Here is a 15,110-nt window from a genome sequence, read left to right as displayed (position 1 = left end):
GAGAGCTGGTCGGATCACACAGAGAGGAGAGCAGGAGGAGAGGAAGAGGAGAGCTGCCCGGATCACACAGAGAGGAGAGCAAGAGGAGAGGAAGAGGAGAGCTGCCCGGATCACACAGAGAGGAGAGCAGGAGGAGAGGAAGAGGAGAGCTGGTCGGATCACACAGAGAGGAGAGCAGGAGGAGAGGAAGAGGAGAGCTGGTCGGATCACACAGAGAGGAGAGCAGTAGGAGAGGAAGAGGAGAGCTGCCCGGATCACACAGAGAGGAGAGCAGGAGGAGAGGAAGAGGAGAGCTGCCCGGATCACACAGAGAGGAGAGCAAGAGGAGAGGAAGAGGAGAGCTGCCCGGATCACACAGAGAGGAGAGCAGGAGGAGAGGAAGAGTAGAGCTGGTCGGATCACACAGAGAGGAGAGCAGGAGGAGAGGAAGAGGAGAGCTGGTCGGATCACACAGAGAGGAGAGCAGTAGGAGAGGAAGAGGAGAGCTGCCCGGATCACACAGAGAGGAGAGCAAGAGGAGAGGAAGAGGAGAGCTGCCCGGATCACACAGAGAGGAGAGCAAGAGGAGAGGAAGAGGAGAGCTGGTCGGATCACACAGAGAGGAGAGCAAGAGGAGAGGAAGAGGAGAGCTGGTCGGATCACACAGAGAGGAGAGCAGGAGGAGAGGAAGAGGAGAGCTGGTCGGATCACACAGAGAGGAGAGCAGTAGGAGAGGAAGAGGAGAGCTGCCCGGATCACACAGAGAGGAGAGCAGGAGGAGAGGAAGAGGAGAGCTGCCCGGATCACACAGAGAGGAGAGCAAGAGGAGAGGAAGAGGAGAGCTGCCCGGATCACACAGAGAGGAGAGCAAGAGGAGAGGAAGAGGAGAGCTGGTCGGATCACACAGAGAGGAGAGCAAGAGGAGAGGAAGAGGAGAGCTGGTCAGATCACACAGAGAGGAGAGCAAGAGGAGAGGAAGAGGAGAGCTGGTCGGATCACACAGAGAGGAGAGCAAGAGGAGAGGAAGAGGAGAGCTGGTCGGATCACACAGAGAGGAGAGCAGGAGGAGAGGAAGAGGAGAGCTGGTCGGATCACACAGAGAGCTGATCTCCGCTGTCAGACAAAATATCTCCTCCTAGACCGGCTCCTTTGATAGACAGCACACTGGTCCAATGCTGGGAAATTGAAGTATTGTGAAGTCTATCATAGGAGTCGGTCCAAGAGGCGGGACTTTGTTTGACAGCGGAGATCCGCTCTCTGTGTGATCCGATGACGCTTCTCTTCCTCTCCTCTCCCTTCCCATGAGGCTACATTGATGGGCACTGATAGGCTGCGCTGATGGGCACTGGAAGGCTGCATTGATGGGCACTGGTAGGCTGCATTAATGGGCACTGATAGGCTGCATTGATGGGCATTGATAGGCTGCATTGATGGGCACTGATGAGGCTGCACTAATAGGCTGCACTGATGGGCAATTATGAGGCTGCGCTGATGAGGTTGCACTGATGAGGCTGTATTGATGGGCACTGATGAGGCTGCACTGATGAGTACTGATTGGGCTGCACTGATATGCTTCACTGATGGGCACTGATGAGGCTGTACTGATGCTGCACCGATGGGCACTGATGAGACTCCACTGATGAGGCTGCACTGATATGCTGCACTGTTGGGCACTGCTAGGCTGCATTGATGGGCACTGATGAGGTTTCATTGATGAGCACTGAAAGTTGTTGTTGTTAATATTGATTTTTCTAACTTAATTCTGCATAAAACATTTAACAGTGTAGTTTTGAGATAATTTATGAGGGCGTGTTTAGGGGTGGATTAAGGGACAGGGCAGGGTAGAAGATAGAAGGGGCAACTGGGGGCAAGTAACTCATAAGGCCTGGCTAGTAGCTCAGGACTTCAAATTTTGAGCCCTGAAGTAAGGCATTGACCAATCTTTTTGTTGGCATTGTTTCCAATTTTGGGTAGGGTTTACTTGTTACAGCATCCATCTAATTCACACACTATGACCCGTAGATCCAGAAGTACAGTACATGCCCTACAATGTACCTCCATAGCTCCTTGGGAACACCACATGTAGAGACCTGATTGAAAGAAAGGTTTTGTTTTATGAATTTTATGCAGGGGTTTCCTAGAAATGTTCTTTGTTTCATGCATGTAGAAAATTGTTAAATTTTCTGCAGTCAATCATAGAGCTGGCCCCAGGGAAATGGGAGGAATTGGCTCTCATACAAGAACTTTTAACCACTTCCATACCGGGCCTATCCCGGCACGCCTCTCCTACATGTAAAAATCATATTTTTTTTTTTTGCTAGAAATGTACTCATAACCCTCAAACATTATATATATTTTTTAGCAGAGACTCTAGGGAATAAAGTGGCGATTGTTGCAACTTTTTACGTTACACGATATTTGCGCAGGAATTTTTCAAATTTTGGGGGGAAAAAAAAGTTTAATGAAAAAAAAAAACTGTAAAATTTGCCCAATTTTTTTGTATAATGTGAAACATGATGTTACGCGGAGTAAATAGATACCTAGCATGTCTTGCTTTAAAATGATGCACAATTGTGGAATGGCGCCAAACTTTGGTACTTAAAAATCTCTATAGACAACGCTTTAATTTTTTTTACAGGTTACCAGTTTAGAGTTATGCCGCGTACACACGATCCGTCATTTCGATGAGAACGGTCTGATGGACCGTTTTCATCAGACCAAACCGATCGTGTTATTGGTTATCGGTTATTTATTCATCGGTTAAAAAATGTTAAACTTGTTTTGAATTTAACCAATAGATACCTAACCGATAGAAAAAAAAAACGATCGTTAGTAGGCACAACCATCGGTTAAAAATCCACGCATGCTCAGAATCAAGTCGACGCATGCTTGGAAGCATTGAACTTCATTTTTTTCAGCATGTCGTTGTGTTCTACGTCACCGCGTTCTGACACAATCGTTTTTTTAACTGATGGTGTGTAGGCGCGACGGACCATCAGTCAGCTTCATCAGGTAACTAATGGAAAAATCCATCAGACCGTTCTCATCGGATTGACCGATCGTGTGTACAGGGCATTACAGAGAAGGTCTTGGCCTAGAATTGTTACCCTCGCTCTAACACACACGGTGATACCTAACATGTGTGATTTGAACACCATTTACATATGTGGGCGCGACTTACATATGCGTTCGCTTCTGTACGTGAGCACACCGGGTGGGGGCGCTTTAAAACATTTGTTTTCTTATCGTTTATTTTACCTTGTGGGGCAGATTCACAGAGCGAGAATCCTCAAAACAAGATACGACGGCTTCTGGGTTAGATCCGACAGGTGTACGTCTTCGGATCTAAGATGCAATACTTTTGCGTCCGCTGGGTGGCGTTCACGTAGTTTTCCGCGTCGGGTATGCAAATTAGCTATTTCCGACGATCCACGAACATACGCACGGCCGTTGCATTCTCTTACGTCGTCTCTAGTCGGCTTTTTCCGGCGTATAGTTAAAGCTGCTTTTTTGCGGCGTATAGTTAGATTTGCCATGTTAAGTATGGCCGTCGTTCCTGCGTCGAAATTTAAATTTTTTCTTTTTTTTGCGTAAGTCGTGAATCGGGATGGGCGTAAATCACATCAAAGATTATAAAATGACGTCCTTGCGACGTCATTTCGTGCAATGCACGGCAGGAAATTTAGAAACGGAGCATGCGCAGTTCATTCGGCGCGGGGACGCGCTTCATTAAAATGAAACACGCGCTGTTACGCCGCTTGAGATATACTACGCCACCATAACTTACGGCGCAAATTCTTTGGGGATTCGAACCGGCCTAATGTAAGTTACAGCGGCGTAGCGTATCTCACATACGCTGCGCCGATCTATTTGTATGTGAATCTACCCCTATGTTTTTATTTTTACACTCTCTTTAAAAAAAAATATATTTTTTAATAACTTTTACTCCTATTACAAGGAATGTAAACATCCCTTGTAATAGTGTGTGACAGGTCCTCTTTATAGAGAGATGTGGGGTCTATAAGAACCACATCTCTCCTCCAGGCTGGAAAGACCAAAAAAAAAACTGTCTCTACCTTTCCAGCCGAGTCCCTGGCTTTGTTTACATCTGCCCGCCCGGACATGACGTCATAAAGGGTCATAGAGATGACTGGGGAAAATCTGGTTGCCAGAAATCTCTATGATCAACTTCTGGCGGCAACCGATTTGTTCTCCGGCTCACTGATTGTACGGGTGTGCCCGGAGAAGCACCGGAGACCCAATCTACAACCGACTGAGCATCCACCTTGCTGATAATAGCCTTCTTGATCCCTTTCAGTCTTGATTTTGTCCTCAACATTCCACAGAAACTGCTCTCCTAAAACTAACAAACGATATACTAATGGCCGAAACTAATGGACACTATTCTGTACTCCTACTCTTGGACCTCTCTGCTGCCTTTGATACGGTTGACCACCCCCTTCTCCTCAAAAACCTCCATGCCTTTGGTCTCCATGACTGTACTCTTCGCTGGTTCTCTACCTACTTATCCAACTGCACCTTTAGCGTTACTTACAATTCGACTTTCTCCTCTCCTCTTCCTTTCTCTGTTGGGGTCCCCCAAGGTTCTGTTCTTGGACCTCTCCTGTTGTCGATCTACACCTCCTCCCTGGGTCAGCTGATAGCCTCTCATGGCTTCCAATACCATCTCTACGCTGACGACGCTCAAATTTATTTCTCTACCCCCTCAGCCCACTCCCTCTGTCTCCTCACATACCACTAATTTACTATCAGATGTATCAGTTAGAATGTCACACCACTTCCTCAAACTCAATCTATCCAAAACCAAACGTATAATTTTTCCTCCCATATCTGCCTCTTCCCCTGATCCCTCTGTCAAAATTGATGGCACAACTATCACCCCATCCCCACATGCCAAGGTCCTAGGAGTAGTCCTGGACTCTGAACTCTACCTTAAAGTCTCACGTCCAATCTCTGTCCAAGCCTTGCTGCCTCAACCTCCGCAACATCTCCAAATTACGCCTCTAACCAATGACAGAACAAAGCTCTTAATTCACTCCCTGGTCATATCTCGCCTCAATTACTCTCCTCATTGGCTTACCTCTGCATACTCTATCCCCCCTTCAGTCTATCATGAATGCTGTTGCCAGGCTCATCCACTTTACCAACCGCTCTGTCTCTGCTACTCCTCTCTGTTAATGCCTCCACTGGCTTCAGCTCACCCAACTAATTAAATTCAAAATACTAACAACTACCTACAAAGCCATCTACAACTCTGTCCCCAGCTACATCACTGACCTAGTCTCAAAATACCAACCTAATCGTTCTCTTCATTCTTCCCAAGACCTCTTGCTTTCTAGGTCTCTCATCACCTCCTCCCATACTCGTCTCCAGGACTTTTCCAGAGCCTCTCCAAGCCTATGGAACTCCTTACACCAATCTGTCCATCTATCTCCTTCTCTATTAGCTTTAAGACGATCCCCGAAAACCCTCCTCGTTACAGAAGCCTATACTACCCACACCTAACAACTATATTTTCATTTTTTCCATCTGATCATCTCCCACAGCTACTACCCATTTTGTCCCACTTGACCCTCCATTCTAGATTGTAAGCTCTAATGAGCAGGGCCCTCTAATCCCTCCTGTATTAAATTGTATTGTAACTGTACTGTCTTCCCGGTAAAGTGGTGCACAAACTGTTGGCGCAACATAAATTCTGTATTATAATAATAATAATAATAATAATAATAACAATTATATAGAGCATATGTGCCAAACGCAAGGCTCGTGGGCTAAATCTGGCCCACCAGGCTATTTAATGTGGCCCTAGCACCTCTCCTGCAGCTGTGGTACCCCTTCAGAAGTTGGCAGCAGAGAGAAGGACAGAACAGGCAGATCATGCGCGTCTCCATGTAGCCACAGAGAGGTTCACCTCTGCCCCCCCCCCCCCAAACCCCTGGTCTCAGCAGTTGGCAACTTACACAATCAAGCAGTGAAATTTCAGGAAAAAAACTTTAAGTATATAGCAAGTGAAAAAAAAATGAATAGAAAAGAATTAGTCATGGACTGATCTAAAAAAAAAATGTCCAGATAAATATCCTATTTCACCTCCTGTGACTTAGGATGTGATATAAAACAAAGTACATAAAGTGCCCGTACAATCCTCCACCTGTGCTCAGTGGCCGCTCACCTCACGGTATGACTCCTGTTCTACCAGCGAGTCATAACAAGCTGTTCCCCTTAGGTGTTTACTCAAATCATTGTGGCAAGTAAACATTCTGTTCCCTCTACCCAACTCTCTATTTCGTAGGTATAATCACGGGATGGCAGTCATAGGCAACAGAGCATAAAGAATCTAGTGCTCTCCATTTAAAAATAAGTTATTGCTACTAAAATGTGTTACATTCCACTCACATAAAAGACTTTTGGGCATACTCTTGGTGCCCATTTTATTGATAATTGATATTTCCATTCGAATATTGTTTCAAAGGGTTGTAAAGGTTTTTTTTTTATTTTCTAAATAGGTTCCTTTAAGCTAGTGCATTGTTGGTTCACTTACCTTTTCCTTCCATTTCCCTTCTAAATATTTTTTTTCTTTGTCTGAATTTCTCACTTCCTGTTCCTCCTCGGTAAGATGTTCAGTCAGCTGTTCTGGCTGACTAACCACCGCTCGGATGATGGTGGCAAGTTTACTGAGGAGAAACAGGAAGTGAGAAATTCAGACAAAGAAAAAAAACATTTAGAAGGGAGATGGTCTTTTTAGGCCTCGTACACACGATCGGTTAAACAGAGGACAACGGTCTGATGGACCGTTTTTATCGGTCAAAAACGATTGTGTGTGGGCCCCATAGGTTATTTAACCATCGGTTAAAAAAAAGACAACTTGCTTTAAATTTAACTGATGGATTCCTAACCGATGGGATAAAAACGATCGTTAGTAGGCACAACCATCGGTTAAAAATCCATGCATGCTCAGAATCAAGTCGACACATGCTTGGAAGCATTGAACTTCGTTTTTTTCAGCACGTCGTTGTGTTTTACGTCACCGCGTTCTGACACGATCGTTTTTTTTAACTGATGGTGTGTAGGCGCGACGGACCATCAGTCAGCTTCATCGGTTAACTGACAACAACGGTCCATCAGACCATTCTCATGGGATGGACTGATCGTGTGTACGAGGCTTTACAGGTTAAAGTGGGCATCGCACCCACAGTTAGTACTACACAAGTCAGTTAAGAATTTCACAAGATCGTATCAATAACATTTGAATTAACAAATAACAATTAAGTTATTTAACAATTAAGAATACTATTAATACAATTAAGAATACAATTCAGAATATTAACTAAAATGTCTAAATAAAACAGAATGAGGTAGGAAAAGCTTTTACACCAATTCAAAACCAAAAGGCTCTTGACCTTCCAATGGAAGAAGTAAAAAAATAAAAAAAAGCTAGGCTCGACATTAGCCCTCGGGTTCCAGTGTAAATATGTGAATAGAATGTTGGAAGAGCAGTTAAATGTAAATTTAAATGATGAACCTAAAGTGGGAAAAAAACACAGCAATGTTAGCAGCAAATCATCTTATTTAAAGTTGGAGGACAAGAATTTACGATAGTCCATCTCCTTTAATTACATTTGCCTGAAGTCAAAAAGTTCTCGCCTATCACCTACACATCCATTTTATTTTCTATTCGCTAGGTGAACAATATCTCTGCTTTCCAATTACATGATTATGGTCCTGCAGTAATTATTTTTGCCGTTAATTGCCAACGATAAATAACCCCGCCACACATGCATTTCACCTTGGTGACCTTCTTTATCCTGATCGCAACTTCTCTATTCTATAATTTAACGCCTCTTTAGGCCCAGCAAGAAAATGATGTACGGGTTTTCCTGGAGGAGATAAGTAAATTTCCTTGCTTCGGTTCTGCTTGCGATCCCTCGCTTTCTTGTCTATTACCGTGCAGGCTGTTTCCATTTTCACACTTAATAGGAGGACATCTGCATTCCGACTCTGTTTGTTGTCTTGTAGGAGTTGGCCGCTTTGGGCGAGCAATACGACATGGTGTTTATCGACGCTACGGAGGAGAATCCTATAAACTATTACAACCTGATTATGAGTGGCAATATGCTAAGGATGAACGGTGTGATCTGCGTACAAAACGCTTCTACAAGCAGCCAGGAAGGCATCGATGATGAGACGGGATTTATGTCCAAGGAAATGACAGATGTAATTAAGGCAGACGCCAGAGTGGAGCAGGTTAGTGCTGTAAGGCTGTAATACACAAAACTGGAGCTGCTGGCTAAGTAATTTGAACAGGCAGAAGGGAATATTTAACTTTAACAGTTCTGTTTAGAGCAGACAGATTTTATTGTTTCTGGTACTGGGGCATGGCAGGGATGTCCTACGCCGAAAATAAAATCTGTGATTTTTTTTTGAAGGTCTTTGTTAAAGCATAACTCCTCATTTCTGGGGAAGGTGATATGAGTAGAGCAAGACAGCAAAAGTCCCTTTTATAATATTCTCAGCCAATTTTGTTCTGTTATGCCTTATGGCAGCCTTTTTCAAACAAGGTCCCATGGAGCTCTAAGGTAACTCCAGAGGTGGCTAGGGGTTCCTTGAGCAATGAGCTTGTGGGCGGGGGCCTACTTGACCTGCACATGGGGTACCTTTCTCGTAGACGCGCTCGTCAATGCCCAAGACCAGGTGGTGTCACGTTCATGTGAAATTAAAAAATTCTGAAGGTACCCCAGCTTATAGATGAGCCGTAACCTGTGTGCAGTAGTAAACTATAAAGAGATCCTGTGAAAGTGCTGTCCCGTGTCACTACACACCTTGCTTGTTCATGCTTGCATTTAGAAAGGACACCGCTGAGTCTATGTCCAGTCATCCAGTCCAGTGTATCAATAATCACAAACACAAAAACCTCCTGCACTTGGGAGTGGGTCCACGCAAAGTATTATTATTATTATTATTATTATACAGGATTTATATAGCGCCAACAGTTTGGGCAGTGCTTTACAACATCAGGGAAGACAGTACAGTCTCAATACAATTCAATACAGGAGGGATCAGAGGGCCCTGCTCATTGGAGCTTACAGTCTAGAAGGAGCTTCAAGTTAAACAAAGGGTAGAAGCTGTGGGGGATGATCAGGTGGACAAAATGAAAATACAGTTGTTAGGTTTGGGTAGGGTAGGCTTCTCTGAAGAGAAGGGTTTTCAGGGATCCTCTAAAAGCTAATTGAGAAGGAGATAGACAGACAGATTGGGGTAAGGAGTTCCATAGGCTTGGTGAGGCTCTGGAAAAGTCCTGGAGATGAGCATGGGAGCAGGTGATGAGAGAGCTAGAGAGCAGGAGGTCTTAAGAAGAACGAAGAGAATGATTTGGTTGGTATTTAGAGACTAGGTCAATGATGTAGCTGGGGGCAGAGTTGTGGATGGCTTTGTAGGTAGTTGTTAGTATTTTGAATTTAATTCGTTGGATGAGCGGAAGCCAGTGGAGGGATTGACACAGAGGAGTAGCAGAGACATAGCGGTTGGTAAGGTGGATGAGTCTGGCAGCAATATTCATGATGTACTGAAGGGGGGATAGAATATGCAGAGGTAAGCCAATGAGGAGGGAGTTGCAGTAATCGAGGCGAGAGATGACCAGGGAGTGAATTTAGAGCTTTGTTCTGTCATTGGTTAGAAAGGGGCGTATTTTGGAGATGTTGCGGAGGTTGAGGCGGCAAGATTTGTACAGTGATTGGACGTGAGGCTTAAAGGGCAGTTCAGAGTCCAGGACTACTCCTAGGACCTTGGCATGTGGGGATGGACTGATAGTTGTGCCATCAATTTTGACAGAGAGATCAGGGGAAGAGGCACGTGGGGGAGGAAAAATGATAAGTTCAGTTTTGGATAGATTGGGGCAGATTCACGTACATCCGCGTAAAATTGTGCGGGCGTAACGTATCTGATTTACGTTACGCCTCCGCAACTTACACAGGCAAGTGTTGTATTCTCAAAGCACTTGCTCCGTAAGTTGCGGCGGCGTAGCGTAAATCGGCCGGCATAAGCCTGCCTAATTCAAATTTGGATTAGGGGGCGTGTTTTATGTAAAACTACTGTGACCCGACGTGATTGACGTTTTTGTGGAACGGCGCATGCGCCGTCCGTGGAATTTACCAGTTTGCATTGCTCCAAAGTACGCCGCAAGGACGTCATTGGTTTCGACATGAACATAAATGACGTCCAGCCCCATTCACGGACGACTTATGCAAGCGACGCAACTTTTTCAAATTTCGACGCGGGAACGACGGCCATACTTAACATTGGCTGCGCCTCAAATAGCAGGGGCAACTTTACGCCGGGAAAAGCCTAACGTAAACGTCGTAACTTTACTGAGTATCGTCAGCGTAGAGATGGTATAGGAAGCCGTGGGAGGCTGTCAGCTGACCCAGGGAGGAGGTGTAGATTGAAAATAGGAGAGGTCCAACAACACCTTGGAATCTTGGGGGACCCCAACAGAGAAAGGAAGAGGAGAGGAGGAAGTAGAGTTGTAAGTAACGCTAAAGGTGCGGTTGGATGAGTAGGCTATACTTCCATCCTGGCTGGTATGGATACACCTCTTCTTTCTGCCCTTTTAAGACTGGGGGAGTCTGGACAACTGGAACCACAAAAAGAAAGCGAGGGTCTACAGACCTAGTGCGTTATTTCCCAAAATCATTGCTTTATTAATTAAAATGGTAAATAAACTCTGAGGAAGAGGCTGGTCCTCGAAACTCCTTAGTCTACTGGATTTTTACTTTCTCTTACCACATGACATTATGCAGTGTGGATTGGATGACATTGTACCATATGATGAGCTTGATACATTTGGTATCTTGTGAGTACAACACTTATAATTGTTATTGATAAAGCAATGGTTTTGGGATAATGCACTAGGTCTGTGCGCCCTCTCTTTCTTTTTGTGTAGCCAGTCCAGTGTACCTCTGCCACCTCACTACCAGTGATAGAATGGGGTCCTGCCAAGCACCTAGCGTGGACCTCATGCTTGCTCCCACTTGACTCTTCTCTTTCCCATACCATGCGGCTAGGTTCATGAGGTCTCTGTACCACGTCACCCTCGCCAGGTACCATGACTGGCTGCTTTGTACTTTGCACTAGTTACTGGTTACACATAGCAATTGCATTCCTCTTCCAACTTGCCTTGCCAGGTTAACCTGTTGTAGTGGCCGTGCTTTGGTCTTTACAGACCCAGTTATTTTGATATGCCAAATGCTACCATGCACCCCTTTGAATTACTTTAGACCAGGCTTAGAACGTTTGAAACGTTACTGAAGTTTCGGCCAAGCTGAGACACTGCCCTGGGACAAATATTTGAATCAGAAGGACTTCACTTTGACTTTCTAATTTGCATTTTTGCTCCCAGCCCCTAACACCTTGACAACACCTTGACAAGTAAGGGAAAATCTCTTTAAGGAAGCCACAGATTGCAAACAAAAACAACCCACATTTTTTTATTCTTCCCTACGCTATCCAAAACTAAAAAAAAATTGTTACTTGTCAAAATTTAAACCAGGCCTTCCCATGCATGCTGCAACACGGGAAGTTGTATAATTTATTATAGTTTTATTTAAAAAAATGTACTTAAAAAAAATATATATTGCAGCTTACAACTCCTTAGATGTGGTGTCTGCATTTGTTTAGTAGTTGTTTTCCTTTATTTTCACCTATTGATCAAGCCGTTAAAATTATCCCTGTCCTAGGCTGGCTATGCTAACCTCTCCACTGTATCTATGAAGGAGCAGCGTAGGTACTCTTGGACAGTAGCATTGTCAACCTATGGAGAAGATGGACCAACAAATTAAAGCCTAACTCCAGCTATGACTCTTTCAGCAGCTACAAAAAAAAGGTCTATTCTCTTAAAGATAAAGGTTTTAACTAAATCAATAAAAAATTACCATTGTAAGCACCTGCCAGTGTTAAATTTGTCTCAGCCCTATAATTACCCCTTTGCTGGTTTGGACCAAAGACAGACACAATGGAATGGCAGGATCATCGGGCAATGAAGGGAGAGACTTCTGTGTTAATGCTATTGAAAAACTCTATCTTATATGTCATTTTTGATCTTGCCTATAGTTCTACTTTAATAACTTAGAACAGCCCTTCTCAACTCTTTTACCCCCCAAGAACCCCCCAAAAAAAATTCAGGTCTGAGGAATGCTTTTTTTAAAACCTACTCATTGTGGGTCAATGGGGAAAATGCCCCTTATATTGGTAGTCAATAAGAAGAGTACCACTCATGCTGACAGCTAAAACTATCATTGGATCATGCAGCTTGCTCTGCCAAGTTGTGTTGGCCCTTGAACCATGCAGGTACCATCAAATGGGATTTCAATCAGCCACAAAACAAGGAACCACTAGCAACCTCTGGAGGATAACTAGTTTTTGGTATAAGGACCATACAATTTAGTAGAGGACAAACAAAAATAATGACATCATGTTATATGGGCCAGAAATAAGTCCAAGCCCTTTGACATTTTAATTTATAAGATGGATGCCTTGTTGACTGCTTGTGGCCAGTTTGGACAATGAGGGAAGAAAAAGTGAACATTAGTGCTGGAACAAAGGACACATTCGGAGTTAAATCGTTGTATAGTTACTCCACACACTTTAAACCTTCCTAGAAAATCAAAGAAACATATTCATACCGTTGTTTGGTGTGGTAAAATAACTCCATACTTTCAAGAAAATAAAAACTTGACTTGCCAGTGGGAGCCCCTTGAGATGGTCACAGCAGGAGTGTAGACCTGTCTAACAAGGCCCACATCCTTGGGATCTTCCGGCATTTGCCAAAAAATCTACCAAATGCAAAATGTAGTAGTTATTTCATTTTATAGTAAATAAAATTATTTGGAACAGATATTATTAAAGGCATTTAAATGGGAAATACATATAATTCCTCTAGACCAGCCTTTCCCAGAGGTCGCTAGGGGTTCCTTAATCAATGAGCAACTTCTGCTTCTCAGATAAATTCCCACTTACACAAATGATCTTTTTAGCTATCTGTAAGGGAGAATTCTTCCCAATGACCATTACACTAATCAGACCTAAAAACTCCATTACTTAAAAAATATAATCATAATATTGTAAACCCGTTTACAATGCACTTTATATTGAATGGGATAAATAATCAAAATGGCAAAAATAATTCCCAAAAAATTCCAATATAAACCCAAAAAAGTGTCAAAAACTGTTTTCTTTCATCTCAAATTATTAAAGGCACACTCCTGTCAAAACTGAAACAGAATCCCCTCTGGTATGTAATGTTTAATCCTGGGAACCCCTTTTTGCTAACCTACAACAGAAGAGGCATTCCCAAAGAATGATGACCAAATCTATTGGAAAGTTAGGCGAACTACAAATGTTTTCCAGAGTATAGAAATATTGTCCAGCGTGTAGAAAATCATATTCATGAAGCTGATTGCTTGGATTCCTAAATGTGTTTTTAAGGTGAAGTTACCGTCAAACTGTGGAATTTTTATTGGAAGACGAATATCTCTCTCTCAGACCTCCCATCCACTGGTAAGCCTTTGTTTGATTTCCCTGAATGTTAATATATTTAATATTGCAACAAAATCTATTTATTAAAAATAGATAAAAGTCATAAGTGGTTTTTAAATGCAACCCCAAATCTAGCCCAAACGTATTTTCTTGGGGGGCTGGGGGGGGGGGGGGTGATAGTGGGGAAGGGTAACAAACTATCTTAGTTTGGGGGAATTTCCTCTAACTTCCTGTCCCAGTGACGGGGAGGAATGGCGGAAGTGATGGGAAATATATTTATTGGGGATGGAGGTAGCTAAAAAGAATACATTTTTCTAGTGCCGTGGCAGAAAGGTGCACCTTGGTCAGGTCTTTAATGCTGTGTGCACCTTCCTGTCCCATGACCCCTGTTCCCCTCATTCCTTGTCCTGGTTTTACAGGGTTGTAACTAAGACAGTGAGTAAAAATCTCCCCAATGATGTCACAGACAGCAGAAAGTCTGATAGAGGTTCTGACCCTTGTCAACACTTCAAAAATGACAAAAAAAGTTATGGGTGGAATTTGGCTGTAAGACCTCTTTCACATTGAGGCGTGGAGCCGCGGTGACGGTATAGCGCGCTATTTGTAGCGCGGCTATACCGTCGTATTTACCGCGATATTCGGGTATTCGGGTCGCGTTGCGGGCGGTATTACCGCGGTGTTATCGCGGTTTCCCATTGATTTCAATGGGAAGGCGCGGTATAGGAGCGGTGAACACACCGCTCCTATACCGCAGTAAAGATGCGGCTAGCAGGACTTTTGGAGCGCTCCTGCTAGCGCACCGCTTCAGTGTGAAAGCCTTCGGGCTTTCACATTGAACACTACGGGGCAGGTTTTTTCATGCGGTATAGCAGCGCTATTTTTAGCGATGTACCGCATGTAAAACGCCTCAATGTGAAAGGGGCCCAAAGCATCTCAGAGTGCCTTGCAGCCCTCGGTTTGAGTCCCAGCCAGGACACTATCTGCATGTTATCCCTGTGCTTGCATGTCTTTCCACCCACATTACTAAAGACATGCTGGTAGGTTAATTGGCTATGAATTCATAGAAAAGCAATGAGAACTTTAACTATATTTACGGAGGTAGTTCACTGAGACCATATTATGAAATATTTTTTTTTTTTATATATACAAAAACCCTTTATAAACGTTGGACCAATGTCAATATAAAAACATCAATTGAATAATGGGGTTCATCAGCAAGACCTTAGAGAGCAATACAGAGTAGATACAAAAATGAGAACCAAAGTCTACCTATTTCATGGTTAGAGATCCGCTTCTTCAGGACTTTTTCTGGTCTCTCACATGTTACATATGTGAGACCAGAAAAAGCCCTGAAGTAGAAGATGTCTAACTACGAAACGCGTAGACGTTGGTTCTCATTTTTGTATCTACTTTGTATTGCTCTCTAAGGTCTTGTTGATGAACCCCATTATTCAATAGATGTTTTTATACTGACTTTTGATCTTGGCTTTTAAAAATATTTTTTTAAATAAAAAATTGCATTTTATAATATGGTGTCTGTGAACTACCTCTGGAGATATAGTTAAAGTCCTCATTGTTTTGTC

General features: G+C 43.5%; 1 protein-coding gene across 1 annotated transcript in view; it reads left to right on the top strand.

Annotated features, from left to right (window-relative positions):
- Positions 1–15,110, top strand: part of LOC120945167 (D-threitol dehydrogenase-like) — an 86,276-nt gene that overhangs the window by 20,923 nt on the left and 50,243 nt on the right. The window contains exons 3-4 of the mRNA XM_040359076.1: positions 8,014–8,241; positions 13,477–13,548. Of these exons, the coding sequence (XP_040215010.1) occupies positions 8,014–8,241; positions 13,477–13,548 (300 nt within the window). The remainder of the gene's footprint in view (positions 1–8,013; positions 8,242–13,476; positions 13,549–15,110) is intronic.

The sequence above is a fragment of the Rana temporaria genome, chromosome 7 (genome assembly GCF_905171775.1).
Source record: "Rana temporaria chromosome 7, aRanTem1.1, whole genome shotgun sequence".
Lineage (NCBI taxonomy): Eukaryota > Metazoa > Chordata > Amphibia > Anura > Ranidae > Rana > Rana temporaria.
This window is presented reverse-complemented; position numbering and strand designations above follow the sequence as displayed.